The sequence below is a fragment of the Botrytis fragariae genome (assembly GCF_013461495.1).
Source record: "Botrytis fragariae strain BVB16 chromosome Unknown tig00000050, whole genome shotgun sequence".
NCBI classification, from domain to species: domain Eukaryota; kingdom Fungi; phylum Ascomycota; class Leotiomycetes; order Helotiales; family Sclerotiniaceae; genus Botrytis; species Botrytis fragariae.
The window spans coordinates 2535632-2555806 of NW_023500992.1; the positions used below are offsets into that span (position 1 = coordinate 2535632).

The 20175-nt window shown below is 42.0% G+C and overlaps 7 protein-coding genes across 7 annotated transcripts; 3 read left to right on the forward strand and 4 right to left on the reverse strand.

Annotated features, from left to right (window-relative positions):
* Positions 1-532: 532 nt before the first annotated feature.
* Positions 533-2550, forward strand: Bfra_004777 (uncharacterized protein; the record flags this gene model as incomplete). Its single annotated transcript, XM_037335171.1, has 2 exons — positions 533-1045; positions 1153-2550. 2 exons carry the CDS (start codon positions 533-535, stop codon positions 2548-2550), a joined length of 1911 nt encoding a protein of 636 aa, XP_037193705.1.
* A 152-nt stretch (positions 2551-2702) lies between these two features.
* Positions 2703-4309, reverse strand: Bfra_004778 (putative dhh family protein; the record flags this gene model as incomplete). The annotated part of the gene is made up of 4 exons (XM_037335172.1): positions 2703-3077; positions 3129-3358; positions 3405-3639; positions 3692-4309. 4 exons carry the CDS (start codon positions 4307-4309, stop codon positions 2703-2705), a joined length of 1458 nt encoding a protein of 485 aa, XP_037193706.1.
* Positions 4310-5107: 798 nt separating this feature from the next.
* Positions 5108-5608, reverse strand: Bfra_004779 (uncharacterized protein; the record flags this gene model as incomplete). Its single annotated transcript, XM_037335173.1, has 1 exon — positions 5108-5608. The coding sequence occupies one exon, from the start codon at positions 5606-5608 to the stop codon at positions 5108-5110; it is 501 nt and encodes a 166-aa protein (XP_037193707.1).
* A 1348-nt stretch (positions 5609-6956) lies between these two features.
* Bfra_004780 (uncharacterized protein) lies at positions 6957-7322 on the forward strand (the record flags this gene model as incomplete). The annotated part of the gene is made up of 1 exon (XM_037335174.1): positions 6957-7322. The coding sequence occupies one exon, from the start codon at positions 6957-6959 to the stop codon at positions 7320-7322; it is 366 nt and encodes a 121-aa protein (XP_037193708.1).
* Positions 7323-7992: 670 nt separating this feature from the next.
* Positions 7993-9973, forward strand: Bfra_004781 (putative zf-mynd domain-containing protein; the record flags this gene model as incomplete). The annotated part of the gene is made up of 2 exons (XM_037335175.1): positions 7993-8359; positions 8430-9973. The coding sequence occupies 2 exons, from the start codon at positions 7993-7995 to the stop codon at positions 9971-9973; spliced, it is 1911 nt and encodes a 636-aa protein (XP_037193709.1).
* Positions 9974-10947: 974 nt separating this feature from the next.
* Bfra_004782 (putative gtpase-activator protein for ras-like gtpase protein) lies at positions 10948-13507 on the reverse strand (the record flags this gene model as incomplete). The annotated part of the gene is made up of 5 exons (XM_037335176.1): positions 10948-11108; positions 11164-12757; positions 12814-13062; positions 13114-13247; positions 13306-13507. The coding sequence occupies 5 exons, from the start codon at positions 13505-13507 to the stop codon at positions 10948-10950; spliced, it is 2340 nt and encodes a 779-aa protein (XP_037193710.1).
* Positions 13508-16555: 3048 nt separating this feature from the next.
* Positions 16556-16810, reverse strand: Bfra_004783ia (uncharacterized protein; the record flags this gene model as incomplete). Its single annotated transcript, XM_037335177.1, has 2 exons — positions 16556-16704; positions 16759-16810. The coding sequence occupies 2 exons, from the start codon at positions 16808-16810 to the stop codon at positions 16556-16558; spliced, it is 201 nt and encodes a 66-aa protein (XP_037193711.1).
* Positions 16811-20175: the final 3365 nt, after the last annotated feature.

The following is a 20175-nucleotide window of genomic DNA, read 5'->3' on the forward strand; positions in this document are numbered from 1 at the left end:
AAGCATAACTACTGACCGTTGTAACTCAACATCTTCAAAATCGAGATCATCATGACTTCCACTTATTAATATAGTCGCATTGAATAAAGCAGTAGACGGCGTCGTCCGCGATCATAAGACAATTCCGAAATACTCAATGGAACATTTCCTCAAAATTGGTGATCCTTTTCTGAAATTTGGATCTCACTCGACAGTAGCCCCCCTCTTTTGGTAAGCGAGGCTTTCATGGAAAGTGCAAGGGTAGTGAAGTGGTAAAGGATCACGATGTCATTTGCTTACCCTTGTCAATCATTTGGGTTCTCTTTGACTGGCTATCATATATAAAGAATCTAGCGAGGAACCAGATGCGGCCTGATTTGTGAATGAATCAAGTTCCTTTGTCGTAGGTGATTATCAAAGGCCGGTATTTCTTTATGGTGAAACATTGAAAATCAGTTTTTTCAAATCTTTTAGAATATGAATTTGATCCTATCTATAATTTCGAAGTAAAGTATCACATCACTCATCACTGTCTCATCAAAATCAACTCGCCATGGCAAATGATTGGAAATTCCGCTCTCGAATGCCCACCACCTCCATCGCTCAAATACAAATCCCTCCCGGTCCACTCCGACGCATCAGCAAGCGTAAGCATGCTACCCGCGTATCAACCAGCGATGGATGCAAAGAATCCAGCATCATCAACGAGCTGCGAAAGAAATATGAAATCGACCTCGAGCACCCTCCTCGCTATCCTCCCCAGTTCACTCTTCCTCAACCACCTATCCCTCGCCCAGAATCTGATAAGTTGAATAGCAAAATAAGAAGTGAGATGGAAAGAAGACAGTTCGCACCAATGTCCCCTAATTGGGTTTGGAGGGTCTTGACAGAAATGTACAAAGTGGATGAGAAAAAATGGGGAAAATGGGCAGTCGATTTGGATGGTATGAAACTGGCGAAAGGTGATTGGAGGTATTTATTGAAGGTTCACTATCGTACATGGTCCGAGAACGGTGCAATGGAAGAGTACGAGCTTGGCCATGTAACAAACACTATTGCTGATTTGGTAAGTTGGCTTTTAACAGTTTTTCCCAGCTAGTCATATTTACATACTTTACTTGAGCTGAATTTGAATATTTGAAGACTATTACTGATGTGGCAAACAATTATTAGTATATTTACATGGCTTGCGATTACAGAAACAGAGCAATAGCAAGAACACTCAAGAGTGGCGACCTAGCTGGTGATACACCAACCAAACAAAAAGTCAGCTCGATAATCATTGATTCTAACAAGTTGTATTGGGATAAAAATAAAGGTGGCATCGTGAAGGAAGGAGAAGATGAAAATGGGGAGGATATTCGTCGCATAGTAGTGCAAGACTTTCCCAAAGCTTGGGAAAAGACCATGGAGGCATTGGCACAATATGATGATGAAACTTTTGCGAATCTTGACTACATTGTGATTCCACACGAGTATAACGCGTTCCATACGCAATGCTTGGGAATAGCACCAAAGCAGAGGTTTGTCTTCCATATCGACAACTCCGGTCTCTCGCAAGCCAGATTTGAAAGTTCATTAGATGATAAGTACGGAGCTTACTATCATTCGTTTTTTCAAATGTCTTTACTTGAAGCTATCATATATACAAGATTCGATAAAGGAGAGATTGATACCGCCGAGTGGCCATTGTACGGGCAATGGTCTTACCGCACGGACCATAGAGATCCAGACAACAGAACGACAGACAATAGTCCTAACGCAACTCGACAGAATGATACTTACAACTGCGCTCTGAATACCATGACCAGTGCCGTGAATTTAATATTCGGATATGATATGGCTTGTTATGTGTCTGGAATGGATCTCTCCCCCATTCCTGGATTAACAGGAAAGAGAATAAGAGTCGCAGCGGAATTTTTGAATGGGGGATTCAACTATCCATTCAACTATCCATTGTTCAAAATTCCAACAGAGTTACAAGAGATCATTATTGATGAAACTTATAAGCAAAATCTTCGACCCCCTCCGACCTTGCCGCTAAGGAATGACGGCGTAGGAAATATCATGGACGAATGGGATGATGAAGACACTGAGGATAGAGTGGATCCAGAAACAGAGGAGGAGGAAGAGAAAGCACCCCAAGAAGAAGCTCGAACAAAAGTTAAGAAATCCACTAGGTACAAAAAGGTCAAATGGCATGGCCAACCCGCTTTGGATTGGGATCCTGGAAAGCCACATCCGGCAGGACCAGGATCTACAGGCGACGATTTACCAATACGAACTCTTTGGCCTGCTCAAATGGATCCTACTAGAACAGGGAAATGTGGGATTGTATACCCGATCACAAAGCCGCGCTTCTCGGATTCAATGTATAATGATAAATTTGAGTGCAAGAGGGCAGCCATATTCCATAGAATGGAGGGATGGGAATTGTGGGAGGAAATGCCATTATATATGTTCAAGCGCTGGATGGAGAATGTAATGGCAGGTAGAACCCATGAAGAGTTGTCTCCATGGGTGAAAGTGCTCAAGCTTGATGGACGCGTTTTCTCCGAGACAAAATATTGAGGGACGAAGGCGAAGATGCCTAACAAGACTTATTGACTTATTCTCAAGCAGTCTTTTTGAATTTGTACTCCCAGATGTTACTGATTCTTATTTAATTGCTTTTGAATAAATACATTGCTCATATCTTCTCATTGAACCTACAAATCAATATCTCAAGACTTCATGAAATAATTGTTCAACGTGTTTTTCTGTGGTGACTTGCCGAATTTCTTTGTCGATGCCTCTTGCTCCGACTTTTCGGCTTTTTCACCAACCTTCATCAACTCACATAATTCTTCGAATTCAGCGGAATTGACAATCCCACCCGATGCCTCCTTGTGGCCACGAGCAAAGTTATCTCCTAGTCTCTCAACTAAATCTGTAGTATCCAAATTGGCTACCGCTTTTAATGACTCGATAATATTGACTGGTGGATCACGACCTCGAGCACATCTAGCAATCCGACATGAGAAGTTTACCTTGCCGGGCAAGTAGCCATAATTGGCCACCATGACTATTTCTAGGGCTTTAGATTTCAAGAAGCCGGCCTTTGTAGAATGATTAGTGAGATAAAATGATTTCAATGACTCAATACATACCCATCGCGTAGCAATAACCGGGTGGACTTGAGCTTCGCTTTCGATTTTCAATACCGCAATTTTTCCATCTTTACTGAATTTGGGTGGTGTATGAGTCTGTTTCTCAACTTCTTCATTGATCTCGCGCCTTGCTTCGGCGAGCCTCTTATCTGTCATGATTTCTTTTGGATCTTTGGCTCCGAGTAGTGCTTTCCAAGCAGTAATAACATCATAAGTACCAGTTCTTCGTGCTATATGAAGTTCAGCGATTGAGGTTTAGGAATTCATTGAACATACGAGCGTTAATCAAAGAAACACAATCATTAATGAGCTTTTTTGTATGTTTCTTGAAAACATCTTTCATATCTGGAAATGGGGGTATCCATTTTATGGTATTTCCTAGATCACCATGTGTTCCTATTGCGCAAAGATAGCCACACTCTTGAGCAATATCAGAATGAAGTTCCTTACAAATTTCGTAAGTCATGAGAGCTGTCGTTGGAACTGGAGGGCAGTGGCAGCCTGAAACAACCTTCCCTCGAATGTTAGTATCGTTGCCACAAAAAGAATGTTTTCCACCTTACAGTCGCATTTTTGGGAAAGTCATCACTTAAATGATGATCAATGATCATACATTTCGCACTCTCATCATCAATAACAGGTAAACCACCTCGACTTCCTTGGTCTAAAACAATCACATAGCTAGGTTTCATTTCTGCCATTGCCTTTCTTTCGTATTCTTCATGGATATTCGAACCTTTCCGCACTAAATGGACACTCAAATTCTTTTCTTCAAGCCCAAGCTTTATCAAAGTGCGATACATGATCACCCCAGCACTCAATCCATCTGCATCCTTATCCGGCACTATAAGTGTGGGTTTCTGAGCCGTCGCGCATTCTCGGATGAATTTGTGGGCAGATTCTAGTTGGTCACGTGGTGCGGGCCAAATCTCTTCGCCGGTGGAAGTACGACGGACGGGAGTACTGCAGTAATCATCGATTTTGATGGTCTTCTTTGGCGACTCTGGTGTGATTTCGGCTTTCCTTTTAATTCCACGATCCATTGTAGGAACTCGAAGAATTAGATTTGAAGGGCTGGGGCGTATTGATAATTTCGTAGGCAAACTATTGATCCAAGGCCTAGTAGAAGCGGTATGATATGGAGGACTTCTTCGAGCCAAGCTACGGATAACAAAAAGCATCGATAGGCTCAAAATGTACACAAAAGAGGTTGAATACAAAATGTGAGAGGTTACTGTGTTTTATATATAGAATCGTTTACATATAATCCGTGTGCAATGTAATATGAAAATGGTGCTTTTGCTTTGATGAAGAAAGTTCGCGTTGGTCAAGGGGTTAAGGTCAATCATGACGTAATCCATCAATCAACGCAGTGCAGTGCGAACGAACCAAGCCACCGAATTCCCACCTCCCTTTCTTTCCACAATATCATTGCCATACTCAATCCTTTAAAGAATGGTGAGTATCATGAATGAAATCGGTATACTCCTCTGCTAATGTTTCGCACTAGTATATCGGTTTGTTGTTCCATGTCAAACCGTCCATAACACAATTCGCATGAAATGTGGTATATGTACGGGCCGACGGTGGTTGCCATCGCACTTTAGGGAAGGTTAACATAACAAACCAATCTCGTGTGTAGCATTTTGATATGAGAGGTGAGGAAGACTATAATCTGAGGGACAACGGGGAGCGCTCCTCAGATCCTTCCTACAAATGGGCTCGAATAATTCATTTCATTAATTACATTTTTATTCACAAGCTTGCACATTTGAGGATTCGGCACGTTTATTTTATTTTTACAAAAGGAAAGGGTTTTCTATTTTTTTCTCTGTCTTTCTGGGCTTTTTGTATCGAATCAAAAAAATCAAGAATTCCAAAAAATACAATCTATCTATCTATGTCGTGAGAGGGCAGGTGTGGGTTTTGATTGACTCTATGTTGAGAATTCGTGAGTGACTGACTGAATTACCCCATTCTCAGAAATTCTTCGCCCACAACAATCTTCCGTCTTTCTCCAGTCGCTTGATCCGGCATTCGTATGGTGTGAAGCAGCGTCCTTCGCTTGATAGGAGTGATAAATAATCGACGTTTCCGCATTTTTGATATCTGCGACGGATTCCCGCGTCACTGAGTCTCTTGCGGAACTGATTATGTCGCTCTTTGAGATCTTGAAGATCCTCTAATTGCTGTGAAAGTTTTTGAGTGAAGCACCAATCAACCATGAGCTTTGAATGTTCCTTGACCAACGCTTGATGCTCTTTCCAAAACAACTGGAACTGATAGATGTTGCAGCGGCGACGATTGCACTTGCAGCCGTCAACTTCGGGAATCTTCCAGCGCTCCTCGATTTTCTTGGAGCTATAATCGCAGAGCTGCGATGGCTCTAGGATTTTGCTAATGGGGACCTTTGACGATGAGTCCGCTGCATCTCCTCCATCGACTGATTTAATGCAGAACTGCTCGTAGTTCACTGCCATATTATCCCAGCGCGATGGTTGGCGAGGATAATAGGCATTGTTCAATCTGATCGAGTTAGAAGCATCTGTTCTGATCCGTACCCAGAGGCAAACTAGAAATACCTTTATCCAGTACCTTTGTTCCCCCGACTTAGGCAGTTCTATCTCTTTCAACTTAGTGCACATTGGATCGTTATCATCAATCAATCTTACCAACTCAAATTTTCTGTGATCCTTCTCCAAAATAATATCTCCTGCATTTTTGAAGATTCTTTTTCAGAATGTACACTTGAAATATGCGAGGTTGCAGAATTATCAAGAATGCAATGTTGCCAATTATTTTCTGCTTGAGAATCTCTCAAAATGAGCATTTCATATGTGCAATATCAACCTCAACAGGTGCAAGTGACCAGGAAACTTGACCTTTGGATATTTAATTGGAGACTGGAGCTCTGGATTTCAGATCCTAGAAACAAAAAAAATCTTGAAAGACGTGGAGCGACATATTTTTATTGAATGTCCTGCTATTGTTTCTTTTGATCCGGGAAGCGAATGGAAACTGTCAGTGTCAATCATCAAACCCATAGTATTATATTATCTGCCAATTCGGCTCCGCCTTGGTTTTCCAATCATTGATCACCCATAACTTTAATAAAGTAGGCTTCAGTCCTGGCTTGTCCGCTTCTTTTCTGATTAGCAGGTGTGCGCAAAAGAAGTACCATAATCAGCACCTGATTATGTCCAAACAAAGGATACACTAACGCCACTCCTGCATAGGATGTTCCAAACTTTGCTACCATGTTGCCGGATATCGCACTCCCTCCATTGGACCAAAAGATTGTAGAATAGAAGTGAACATATCCTGAACAAGTTATTCTTCGGAGTGAGTGGTGAAATCTTGGCGGAGTAGTAGCATGAAATTGCTCCTTTTGTCGAGCGAACAGATTGACATAGAGGCTTTTGCTTTGATGGTTTGATGTGTAATGAATCTGTAGGAACTAATTATACAGCATATTGCAACTGAGAAGGGTTCCCATACCTACTTCTGATGTGTTTGCTGATACAATATGGCCCCGAATAAATCCCACATGACTTCCTGAGTGTTAGTTTAGCTACGCTGCCCCATTTTCTCAAATTCAGAACACTGTCAAGATACCCAAGGAACAAATCTCAAAAAACAACATTCTAAGTCATGCCTTGCCCTATAAATACCATCTACTTCGTCCCAACATTCTCAATTCTTTTTCTCCTCGTCCATTCGAGTCTTGACAAGATAAGACAAACACAAAGCTCTCATCGAATCCAGATTTGAACCCCGATCCACCTCCCCAGATCACAAGTGCAAGAAGTCACCACCAAAACCACAAAGATGAACAACGGGAACGGCTCCGCAGTCATCTTTCACGACATCGAAGAACTTTTAAGCACCCGCGTCGAAGAAGAGCATTCGCATATCGCCCTCCAAGGAGACCAAGATTTCGACGACCCACCCATCGCAGACACAGCCCTCGAAGAACCCATCATCGACGACCCGCCAGTCGAACTACCCCTTCTTCAACTCCGACCACAACCGCAACCACAATCATTCCGATACTCAAACATTATCACATTGATCCAGATCATCGAGTTGATTGCTTTGATCGCCGTGGTTTTGTTCCTCCTCTTCGACTATTTTTCTCCCAAACCCACACCCACTCAAACCATACCACCACCTCTAACACCAGCCGGATGGTAAAAATTCGAATCCTAATTCAGTCAATCCAGAGAGATAACTAGGATAAAGATAGGAGGGGAAGAGGGTGGATAAGGTTCTGCGGCAGAGGAGGCAGGAGATAGCGTTCCCCACAACACGTTTTCTTTTGTAGGACAGACTGAAAAGACCTGACGTTCATTAATCGAGAAAACATATAAAACTAAATAAAAAAATTAAATAAGGATTTATAACCCGAAAAACATTCAGTGCCAAGATAACACTAATGTGACTTTGATAATGTGCAAGGAAGTAACTTTGAAACAATTGAATGAAGAAGTACACAAGAGTAACTGATGTACAGTTAACGAGAAAATAGAAGATTTAATCTAAGAGTCAAGAAAATGAGATTTTGAAAGCTCTCCATGCGATTGTCATATAGACTCCTACACATGCACTTATATGTGCACGAATAGCTGAGCCAATTAGGTCGAGTAGATGGGTGATCCCAGCCTCTGCCTCGCGAAACATATGCCCGTCCAATAGGAAAAAGGAAATTATGCAGATTTCCGACGAGCGGCAATGCAGCCATCCGCATGAATTATTCATCGCCAGGGATCTCGAGCCCTCAAGTATTCTTCTTCCCTTTTCGCTTCCCGTTTGTTGAACACCGATTCCCCCTTTACTCATTTATCACTAAAATCTTGCTCACAATATGTCCACCGTATCTAACAGCCAATTATTAGCCACAACAAAACGTGATTTTCATGAAATCGTGCAGCAGCTTTTTCCAAAGACCCAAGAGCCTATAGAGCCGCAAAATTATAGGAGCGGTACCTCTCGGCAGTCGAACAGTTATACACTTCTCCACGAGGAAGAACAACATCTAGCAGATCACATAGCAGTCCTCGCCCAAGCCAAGGAGGGCGCAACTGGTGTGTCGGCAGCTATGATCGAAGAGTGCGATAGCCGAGATTCGTCATCGCTAACCATTCGAATTGCATCAAACGAAACGCCTTTACCAAAAACCGTGGATGAATTGTGCAGATGTTTAGATATAGTGGAGGAAGCTGCTCGTGCAGGTGCGTCGTGATCAATACTTACAGAACAGGAACAAAAACGTCGAAAGACTAGTTCATATATATGGTTCAGAAACGGATGAGCACAAAGATACTCACAAATCAAATCTCCTCATGCAAATTATCAAGCTGAGCAAAAGTCGTCTGCGACGTCGCATCGACCTACAAAAGAATCGAGGTGGCAAAGTCAGACCTTCGCTTTTCGACAGGGTTGAATCATTGCGATGTAGACTTTTGGTATTAGAGACCAATGTTGACAAACCCTCTCTGCGAAGTTCTCTTTGTGTCAATCTTTCAGAATTGTGCCAGAAGATTGAAAGCTTTACTTTCTCTTCTGAAGACAGACAAACGGATCAATTAACCGCAGTAATCCTAGCTGCGCACAAAGTGTCGACGACTGCCAATAATCCATCACTTGAAAGTCAGCTCCAAATGAAAGGCATTGACTTTGATCTCAGTCATCGCCGCACTGTCTTCCAAATCGACAAGATAAGCAGATACCTAGACATTAGTAACGACCTGGTAGACTTTTCTTGGAAAATCAGGTATAATGGTTCATTTCGCAACATCCGCTTGGAAGTGTGCACTGCACCCAAAGCTCATTATCACAATGATCAAATTCTGCATGTTCATAGTAAAATACAACTCATCTCTTTCTATGAGCAATATCCTGCGCGTTTGCATCCAAGGTGCATAGGATCTAGTAAGTCGGCTTGCTTTCTATGCGACTTATTCATTAGAAAACATAAATTATACCGTATTTCGCATTCGCACGGCAGACTGTATCCAAAATGGACGGTACCAGAAGGAGATTACGTAAATGAAGAGATGAACCTGAGGTTTAGTGAGATTTTGAAAGACATGAGTCAGGAAATGCTGCAGATCAAAAGGACTTTCGTCAGACGACCCGGGTATGAAGGAAATGGTGCAGAGAGCAGATTACATCTGTTGATACTCTTGTGGAACTTCAATCCGATTTCAAGCCGTATAACGGAAATGAGAGCTTCTTTGAGGTCAGAAACTTCGTTAAAAATTGCCGTTGTTTATAAGTCTCAGTCTGAGCTTTCCGAAGCCCCAAAAGCCACAATGAAGACCACATGCCAAGCTTATGATCTTCCACCAAAGACGACTACCAGTTCGACTGTCGTAGCAGGAGTTTTGAACGGACTTAGTACCACTCTCGAGTCAGGGGTTATCCCAGGTTCCAACTCGGCACCTTCCATTTACTCAAATTCACCGCACCCAAGTCCCTTATACGAGTGCCACCCACAAGACCTCCATATTACAATCGTTATCTCACCCGATAACTCCCTAGACACAATTGTCCTCTCCATCGGTAAAGTTGAATACATATTTGATATTTGCGATATGGAATTTGTATATCTCAATATCAAACCAACAAAGCAAATTGATGTACTGAAAGGAAGAGAGCGATTGCAATGTAAAGGATTAGCTAAAGGAAACCATGAAGAACTCCGACTTATAGATGTCAGAGGTTCTGAACTTGATGGCGAACTCGTGCTCGCCGGCAAAGATTCGGATTCAAAGGAAGTGGAGTTTTCTGTGAATGATGGGGGAGAATGTAACATCTGTGTCAAGATTATATGGGCTGTATAGGAGGGGCAACAGAGGAGAGAAGTCATGTAAAATATAATTCAATGATCATGGACATCAAAGTGCTTAAGGTTCGGCTATTTGGGGACAAGCAAAACGCAAACTCTCATTTTCATTAGCTGCAACTTACAGCAATAGCTAGCACACCCTATTCACCATAGCATTGTTGATAATAAATCTTCGGGAAATATTATTATTCATTCATGATATTACATTTGATATTTGTCTCGTCCTACTAGTATGCGCTATCCTCATATACGAGACCTGACACGCCTATTACACAATCATATATCCATATCTTATTGTGTGCATTCGCATTCGCATTCGCATTTGCTTGCATTGCCGTTCCCAAAAAAGATCCCATCCATCCGTGCAGCCGTCCATCCCAAATTCCTAGTAGGCAAGAGAAAAGACGGGAGACATAATAGACATTCATCCAGTAAATTCCCGATCTTCCTTTCCATTCCCATTCCCAACCTCATGTCTTCAATAAATATCATATCAAGATAGAGGATCCCCCTTGAATCATATCCCCCTTGGATAATGCAAAATCCTATCATGTCACTTCTCCGGACCAGCCAGACCAAACATCTTCAGCGTCTCGCTCCAAATGATTTGCTCGTCGCACCGAAGAAGGCACCCGCAAATGAACCAAAGAAACAAAGACGAAGAACGCAAGAAATATCACACTACCACCCATTAAAACAAGATATATCGGAAGAGATTAAACAAAGAGAAAAGGTATAAAGCTTCCGCCTGCACAATATCGGAAAATTGTCATATACGCCATCAAAACCATGCCACCAGGTATATCGAGATCAAAAAACACAACTCCGATGATTCACCATCCAACACTATCGGTGACTTGAACGACTTAAGAATATTCATACAGCCTGCGACCGACCTAGCAGCCAAAAGCAGGTATTTCCATCGAAGGAAATGTATCCTGGATTATGAGGATGCGGGGTGGTGGCGCGTTACCATCCTTTCTTTCTAGCGAAACGTTTATTCAAGAGAGCAAGAACCTTTGGTACGTTGAACTGAACATACTCCAGGTCAAGATCTTCTTGATTGTCCTTTTGCATCTCGAGTAAGTCATCGAGTTTCAGATCAAGCTCCAATAGGCCACGATTTCGTCCTAGTAAAGTTAGCATGTATTCATAGAGATAGAAGGATAACCCGAAATTCCATACCTTTGTAATGTAACGAAATGACGAAGGTTCCGGGCAAAGGACTGGTAAAGTTGAAGTAGATATTGGCTCTTCTGTTGTCGGGTACGTTGCTCTTCTGAATAACGCCTTGTTTCTCTAATTCCCCATGAGTGAACTTATACGGACCCAAGACTTGATGCTTTTGTTGCTTTCGCTTGGTACCTTCACTTTGACTTCGAACATTGTGCAGATAACTTTTGTAAGTTTCAAGTTGACCGACTAGATAAGTGTTGTGATCTCGAATAGTCTTGAAAACTTGATCGAGTTTTTGAGTTTCGAGAATAACTCCGTCTTTGAGCGATCCAAGATGTTGCAGTTCTTGTTCAACTTCATCCCGCAAAAGGCTGAATTGATCTGACTTATCAATGACCCCCAATTCCTGCAACTGGCTCAATAATTCCATTGCGCGAATACCTTTTCGCACCATCACAGCATCATTTCGGTATTGACCTGCCGCATCAGCAACTCTTTCAAGACGAAGTGGTCTACGCGCCACAGCGCTGTTGCTCGGAATTGATCTCATAATTTGAACGAATGTTGACTTGGCTTCCATGAAAAATACCTCCTCTTGGGTAATGTCGAGTGCAGCCGTCAAATCATCAATCGCGGTCTCCCATTTGCTAAAGAGTGGCAAGTTGATAGCCCTGTTGTCTTTCCTGGGTAGTTGTGCAGGGGCTGGTCCTAAATCGGCTAAGATTACTGCCAAATGTGAGTTTTCATCCTTGTTGAGTTCGGCCGTGTGTTTATCGAGTAAGGCATGCGTAGCATAAACTTCATTGAGGGTAATTGATAGCTCCAAATCCTTCTTAGATAATGCTACATAGTTGTCCATTTCCAAACTTTCATAAAAATCCTGAACTTCACAAAGATCAAGCATAAACTTGTTGACTCGTTCTTTGTTATGCTGAATGAATGGTTGAAGTTTGGCCATATATGGTTCCTTTGCATATGAGGGTTTGTTGGCAAGGTTTTGAAGCATCTTAGCAATCAAGGTCAAAGTTCGTCTAGGTCGATCGGCTGGAGTTCCATCAATGAGCATATATGATTTAGGGGTGACGATAGCAGGGTTGATAAACCGCAAGAAAAAGAACCCTCCAATAAGTGTACAAATCACTTGATCGTTGGCATCAGGGTACTTTCTCTTTGTGAGGCTTCGAATCTGTTTGCAGATCCATCGAATACCATATGGTGTTTCCTCTAGCCCATCGATAATTGTTGTAAGGAATCCGTTTGCAATCTCCATAAGCATTGTTAATCTTGGTTCGATAATAGCCTGGACCTGTGTATTATCTGCCGCTTGCTCTGCTGTTACTCCTCTGGGTAGGGAAGCCGGAAGTCCTCCCGTCTCCAGTTCAATCTGTGCAATCATTGTTTCATAGACCTTAAGGGGATTGATCTCCAAGTCGAGATCCTTCAGTTCGATAAGCCCATTGATTCTGTCTGCCAATACAGTCTTCAAATAACTCTGCCCGGGACCTCTTCTGGTATACGTTGTCATCATGCGAGATACTGGTGTGTTTGCACGGAGCAGGGAGGAATATTCTGGCGTGTTATCAAATTGGTATGTTAAGACAGACTACAAAGCAAGTGTCAGTATGGGAAGCAGCTCAGTTCACTAAGGGTGCGACTTACCTGAAACATAGTCAAGAGCAAATGTTCTTCACGGCTCTCATATTGATTTCCATAAATTGTGAACATGACTGTCTGCAGTAAAGAATCGATCTCTGCCATAGTGACAAGGCGGCACAAATGTGCAATGTGCCTGGGCTCTGATTGAAGTAAAAACAAAAGGTTGCCATATTTTTGTGTCTTCTCGTCATTGGGGAAGAAACCTTCTTGCAAGTCGGTCGCATCTTCCAAGTGACTGGCTACCTCATTTTGCTGAAAGAGATATTAGTAGTGAAACTTGTCCTGGAAAGTTCAGGTTCCTACCTCTTCCAAAGCCATGCGATTCTGAATTAATAATGCAATTCTCGAGTCCAAATACCTAACATCTTTCTCTAACACGAAATTCTTCTTCGATTGTGATGAAATCTTCGACTTGAGCTCTCGTAGAACCTTTTGTGCTACATCAATGCATTAGTACAACATTCAAGCCAATCTCAATTGCATTAGAATTCTTACCCTTAGCAAGATCATCCTCAATTTCCAAATCCTTCTCATTCGCAGACATGGAGAGATATAGAGTAGTCATAGAATATCTCTTTGATTGACGGGCAGAGCGAGCCCCATCGTGTGAAGACATGGTGTTTTGTCGAGAAACTGGTTGGAAGGACGAAGATGAGGCTGTTGATGCCCGAGAAGGGGTTTGAAGCATTACACTCATATCGTTTGTTGACCGAACAAGTCGGATTTTCTATAAATTAAATTGAAGTGCCAATATCTTTTGTAACACTTTCAATGGGGTCTTTGATACACCGTGGTGTGTTGCGCAAAAAAGAACAAAGAGAATTGTCGATCTCTTTTCTTTGGTTGGTCGAGAGAGGTAGATAGATAGAGAGATTGGTGGAGGATTCGAAATTATTGTAAGATGCCTGGAGCAGGTGGTGATATGTAAGTATGTATGCTGTATGCTGTATGTATGTATGTACTTTTTGAAAAGATTCGAAAAGATCAGACAATAGTTGGAATAATTGAGCAAAGTTCGGTTGGAAAGAAAGAAAGATATTATCGTAAGGTTGAATGAAAATCGAAAATGAGAGTGAATTGGATGCGATGGTATGGTTTGGAGGGAGCACACAGGCTTTGTTGAATTTTTGGAATTGCGAAGGAGGGCTTGTAGATCGACCAGCGAGCCGCTCGGGTCTTCACCCCAAATTACTTGATGAAAATCTTTTTTTTTCTTTAAAATAGAAAAAACAATCCTTCAATTGAGATATAACATGAATGATTCAAATGGAGATATCTTGTTGAAATATTCGCATGCGGCGCCGATGACTGAATAATCTGTTGATGGGTTGCGTTGTCGCAAAAAAAAAGAAAAGTTCCGCATGCAAGAGGATGAAATGATGTATGGTAACAATGTGTGTGTAGTGATTGATTGCGATACGATGGATGGGTTGTGGTGCGTTGCGTTTCGTTGCGTTTCGTTGCGTCGCGTACAGACAAATAAATGAAGGGGCGAGGTTTATATTTGGTATAGTATATTGATTGAAACAATATCGGGGAATTGATTCAAGATTTGGATGTCTATACGAAGGAGAGGTGATGTTGCAAAATGTGCGCAAATGTCGTCGGAGAAGAATAAAGTAAGTGAGGTGAATGAGGTGGATGAGGGTGGGTGAGGTGGGTGAGTGAGTGCGTATGTGTTACTTTGATGAAGGATGAAAAAATGAATGATGAATGATGAATGATGAATGGTTGATCAATTGGGATGTTTTAAGATGTAAAGTTAAAGTTATGTTATGTATGGATGGATGTATGGATGTATAGATGGATGAATGTATAGATGGATGTGGGTGAGATGATGAAGTGGGACCGACGTTCGTTTGCTTTGGCGGGATGGGGAATGGATGGATGGGAGAGAGTAGAGAACAGACGAGGGAGGGGATGAGGGGGTTTTTCTGCAGAGCAAATAGAAAGTACTAGGTTGGTAGGTAATGTATGATGCTGGGCAAACGAACCGTCGTACCGGTGTGGGAGGATGAGTGCGGGAGTGCGTGAGTACTCTGCATACGAAAGTAATTCTTGGAAACACTTCTTTTCTTTGGTTGAGATTGATGTTGATATCGAGATTGATATTGATATTGATGAATCAAAATGTCACCTTCACCGGGTAGAGAAGAGGGAAAGAATGAGAGACCTTGGACCTACGAGTCTCTAGGTTGGAGGTAATGAGAGTAAGAGGGATTCGTAGAGATGAAACATCTAAAACTTGTCAGGGGTCCATTTTCAGTGGAGGCACATCAATCAATTCAGGTACGCTGCTGAATTTACCCAAGACGACTAATCCAGAAACTAATAACACTTAAGTAGGTAGTAGGTAGATAGAGTAATAGAGTATCTACTAGAAAACCCATTGATTAACTCGGATCATAAACTGTGAATTGGAAAACTCCGTGATTCCGTGATTTAGCATCTATCAAGAGGAGAGGAGAATGTCGAAAACTACCTCTCTAGGAGACTGTAAAAGTATCATCATCACCAACATCATCACCATCATCATCACCATCATCATCACCATCATGCTTCATCTAAATCTACGATATGTTACTTGGAACGATCAGCCTAATTGATTGTAACTACCGCGACCTTCACCCCAATCTTGTAATATATCCTCCACATAATATCAACCAATCCTATCTACCAATTTAATCACGAGTCATCAATCACCTTGTCTTCAAAGCACATCAATCAGTCCTCCATCTCTAACTCCATCAATAATGTGGTATCAACGCTTCATCATTCCTCCCACAATCCTCCTTTTCCCTTTACCACCACCCTCTTACCTCGTCCCCCCATGCAGTGTCTCTCGCCCGCATGAATTACAATGGCTACATCCATTCAATACCGGTCTTGTATTCTCCGACCATCTTACTCCATAACCTCAAGGAAATGAATCCAACCTTGATCCATCTGTCCAACCTGAGGATTCTTTCAAGATTAGCATCCAGGACGATACGACACACGCACGTGGGATTTTGTCGCCTTATCACCCATTTAGGTCATTCTTCGATGGCGCAGCAGTGGAGCATAATTGTAGGAGCTAAAAATGGCCCAGTTTGGCTTTGATTCCCTACCGCCAACCCACGTTTCCTGAGACTCAGATACCTCAAAATAGTCTTTGGGAAGAATTGGTTGTAGCATATCTGTTATGTCGGGTCTCTTTGGTGATGGGGATGTGGTACCTAGGCATGTTGGGTTGTGTTGGTGTTGGAATTGGTTGTGCCGGGTTGTAATGAGTGATACTGACTGTGTTTACACAAAGTCTTTACCTAAGTGGTGTTCTCCTTATGGCATGAGATTTGGAATCGATGCTCTGTCGCAATAAATCATGGGGAAGGATCAATGGCCTCGATAGGATAAGTAGATGGAATCGGAAATTTATTTACTTTATTTCTATGGTTCTTACTATAAACTTATTAGTCGAATCAATTAGAGGAAAACCAATTAAGCGGTGAGAATTCCAAACTTCTTCCCTCACTTCTTTCTTACTGCATACGAATCTGATTCCAACAACTGATCCATCCCATGATGATATTCAATATCAAGTTTCTCTTCAATTAATATCTAACTATAGCTGTAAGTTCTGTTCCTGAATCCTCATCGGTGCTAACCCTAAAAGCATTTTGTGGAACTCGTGCTTCTTCGTGAATCTTTGTACCTGACTAAAAATCCCTGGCCGCGAAGCGATAGGAACTCTAGTATGAACCGATCAAATGGCGATCTTCCAATGTGGCACCGCAGTTGTTCTCCGCAGTACCCGCTTCCAAATTCTAACCAAAGGGGGCAAAACCGATATTGTTCTGTTTCCCTCGGTTCCCAATCTTTGAGTTCTCACCCGTGGAAGGGCGTGGCAGACTTCTGCAACATCATCAATGTGTTCTCATTCTTTGGAACGCCATCAACTCCACTTACTTCCAGATCCAGCTTGCTCTCCACTATCTGGACCTTTTCGAGTACCTGGCATTTGTGCATCAGGAATTACTCCCCCAATGCGTTCATGCTCCAAAGGAGCAACAACACCTTTTTTATCAGTCGGCCGAACGACTCGACCTCAAATGGTTCACAAAATCCGTACCCTAAACTCTTTTTGATATGTCAAACCATTCTAAAGCATTTACGGAGGAAAAGATATCAACGCCATCCCCATTCGATTCCCTTTGTGGACATTTCAGGGTATTTGGGTAGTTTTACTTGCTTGACTGAGATTAAAGATAGGCCGTGCGCATCATTTTGTTGATCATGTGTTCAGAAAACCACCCAGGATTCAAGAAGTACCTCGTTGGTGATCACAGATGAGTTATATGATCGAGGATGTTTTATCGTTCTGCCCTACGACATTTGCTATCTTGACTCTCAAAAGGATTATCACCGGTCTATGTAAGTACACTATCTCCGATCTTAGATAATTCTTTTGCTGTGCTTCGGTACTCGCATCAATCAGTAAGTTGCCTGCCTCATGAGTCCACTTCAAACAGCAGGTATGTAGTCTTACACATTTCCTTATCTTCCCCTTCATCCTGAATAACCGAATCTTGCCAGTATTACGACTATAGATCAGCACTCATGATATCATCGTCTTCCCTTCCTCGAAAAGCCTTCGTTGACTTCTCTTTTGTAGATCATCTCTAATCAAATCATGGATGTCACTGACCAGCGAGCCAACTAATATACGATTTGTCTAAAATGTCTCGGACGATTGAACGTTTTGGTGTTGTTTGACTTTTCATTGACAAGACGACAAGCTTAAAGGGTAACGTTTTCGATATTGACAGGCCACTTCTATCTCGTTCCGAGGTTCAACCCTCGAGGTTCGGTTCAACATTGTGATTACCACTCTGTGGGCAGGCAAGGGCATATATGAAGTATATATCTCGCATGTTCACGGCAGTATGATTCCATATATCCACAATTTCTAATAGCCGCTTCTAATCTCGCAAGACGCGCGATAAAGTGAAAAATGGCATTATGGGAGATTCGGTGTTCGTATGGTGGTTATCGTTGTGCCTCCACTGAGTCCACTTCTCATAAATCCCTGTTTTGTCGATTCCATTTTTACTTGCATCTGCATTTACATCTACATCCGCATCTGCATCTGCATCTACATTCACATCTCCTCCTTTTATATCAAGTTATCAGCATATGTGTAACCTTAAGGCGCGGACCACTTCCGTTGAACATAGTCCACATTAACTGCGAGACACGGGGATCACCGATACAAAATTTGAATGTTAAAGCTTCTCCTATTCAAGCTTCCAGCATATAACTAGAATGTATGTGTCTGGCAGATAGGCAAGCGATGACACACTGATATTTAAGATTTCTGCAATCAAAATTTCGATCTTCCATATGTCGCGTCATCATAGCCAGAAACACGAAGGCGGCTAGTTCTCACTTCTAGGCTTCAGTCATAGGGGTTACAGTAATGTTGTGCTCAAAGATCTCCATCGAAGTATCTAGACTCTACGATTACCAAATCTCAGGTCAAGCTGAAATGAATTGACCGGCTCTGACATAATGGGACTTTGCTGGTGTTTTATTCACCCCATAAGTACTCGGACTACGGCCTGTCTCACGATGAATCCACAGCATATATCGTGGCTCTTCTCTTCCCAACAAAGCCAAGCTATAAACATCCCACAAATTCCAACAGTTTCCTCCATCACACAACCTGCCCGTCCGCTTGTACATACCGACCCCACTTCCAGAACATCTCACCCCTTTCTCCCGATCCGAAAATTTGCACAACACATGTAGGACTAGTAAGTAATATCAAATCCTATGTATACAACATTTTGGGAAGTTCCGATTGTCATCTTGAGTTTGTCTTTGTATCCTCCTTCCGTGCTACAAGTCATGCAGCGCCCCTATGGTGTTTCATATATATACCGGCTGGAAGGTCACTGTACCCCGGATTGTCATTGTACAACCTCTTGGCGGGGGTTTGGCGGTTTGTACAACTGCTTTGGTGGTGAGATAGGGTTTGTGGCGTATCAATAAGTTGAAACGGAACGGGATGGATCTTGAGCAGTTGAACTGGATCGGACTGAGGGAATACACTGAAGACAGAGAAGGCAGGAAAGGGAATTTATAGTGAGTAACAAAAAGAGTTAGAACACCGGTATGACATGGGGTAGCCTAAAAGCTAGAAAGCTGAAGCCGAAAGATAAGTAGTCGAAAGGTTCAGAATGTTTGAAAGGGTTAGATAGTTTGAGTCTTGAGACCTTCCAGCCAAGAATCTTCAATCAAACCTCTCCCAAGAACTCTGAATCGTTCGGTCAAGGCACCATAGAATCAAAAGTTTCGAAAGTAACAGGTAAAAGATTGACGAAAGACAAGCACAAAACATTTCCTCATAACGCTCAATTGAATATAGATACACAATCTAGATTTCGTCACTACTCCAATAATGCTCTTTCTTACTTACTTCCTTTCCTACGTAGAGCCCCTCGCTTCGTTTTCACCCACCAGCTTTACTTCATAGTCTGAGAGCTAGAGGCATGCATATGTTCGCCCTCTTCCCCACACATGATGTGTATCTTGTATCGTCTACCATATGAAACTTACGCATCAAGTTTCTATCTCTCCCCCCTCGCTTGCAAAATTCTGGCTAATGATAAATATAAAGTAAGTAGAAGATGCCCACAGAGCCCATCATTATCGAGTTACGCCAACATAGAGATAAAAACTTGAAGTGACCGTCAATCTACAAGATATGGCGAGATGGAATTATGCCTCTTACGACAAATCTAAAGGGGTCTACAGTTATATATGTCACATAATATTGGTATATTGCATCAGAGAGAACACTCTTCTTGAGGGCAATTTGATATACACTTCAGTTGACAGTTGTAATTTATGTATAAAAAAAACCGCCGACTTCCGGAAATCCCACTGATGTGATATGAATACACAATGCTCCTTCTTCACAAGGCATATGGATTTCGTCGTGTGGAATATATGAGACTAAGTCATAGCAACAGCAGCAACGAGTAAGAAAACAGCTTCTAATGTTCTGCTATAGGCGTAAAATTCGACTATGTTTATTTCTCCTGTTTGGAAAATGAAAGAAACATGATACTCAATATTAGTATTAAATTTTTATGTCAAGTCTACATTTGCAATGTGAGAAATATATCAAATATTGTGGTTTGTAGAGTCGTCGCAAAATGTCTGAAAGGGTCACCATACTTTAGATTAATGATCTAGACAAGCTTCCGAGAAAGCGTCGATATCGATACTAGAATCGAACAAAACCTCATACATTAACAACGTCCCTTCATCTTCCCAATCGAAATGGTCAAATTGTGCCAGTACTCATACTGGCTCTTT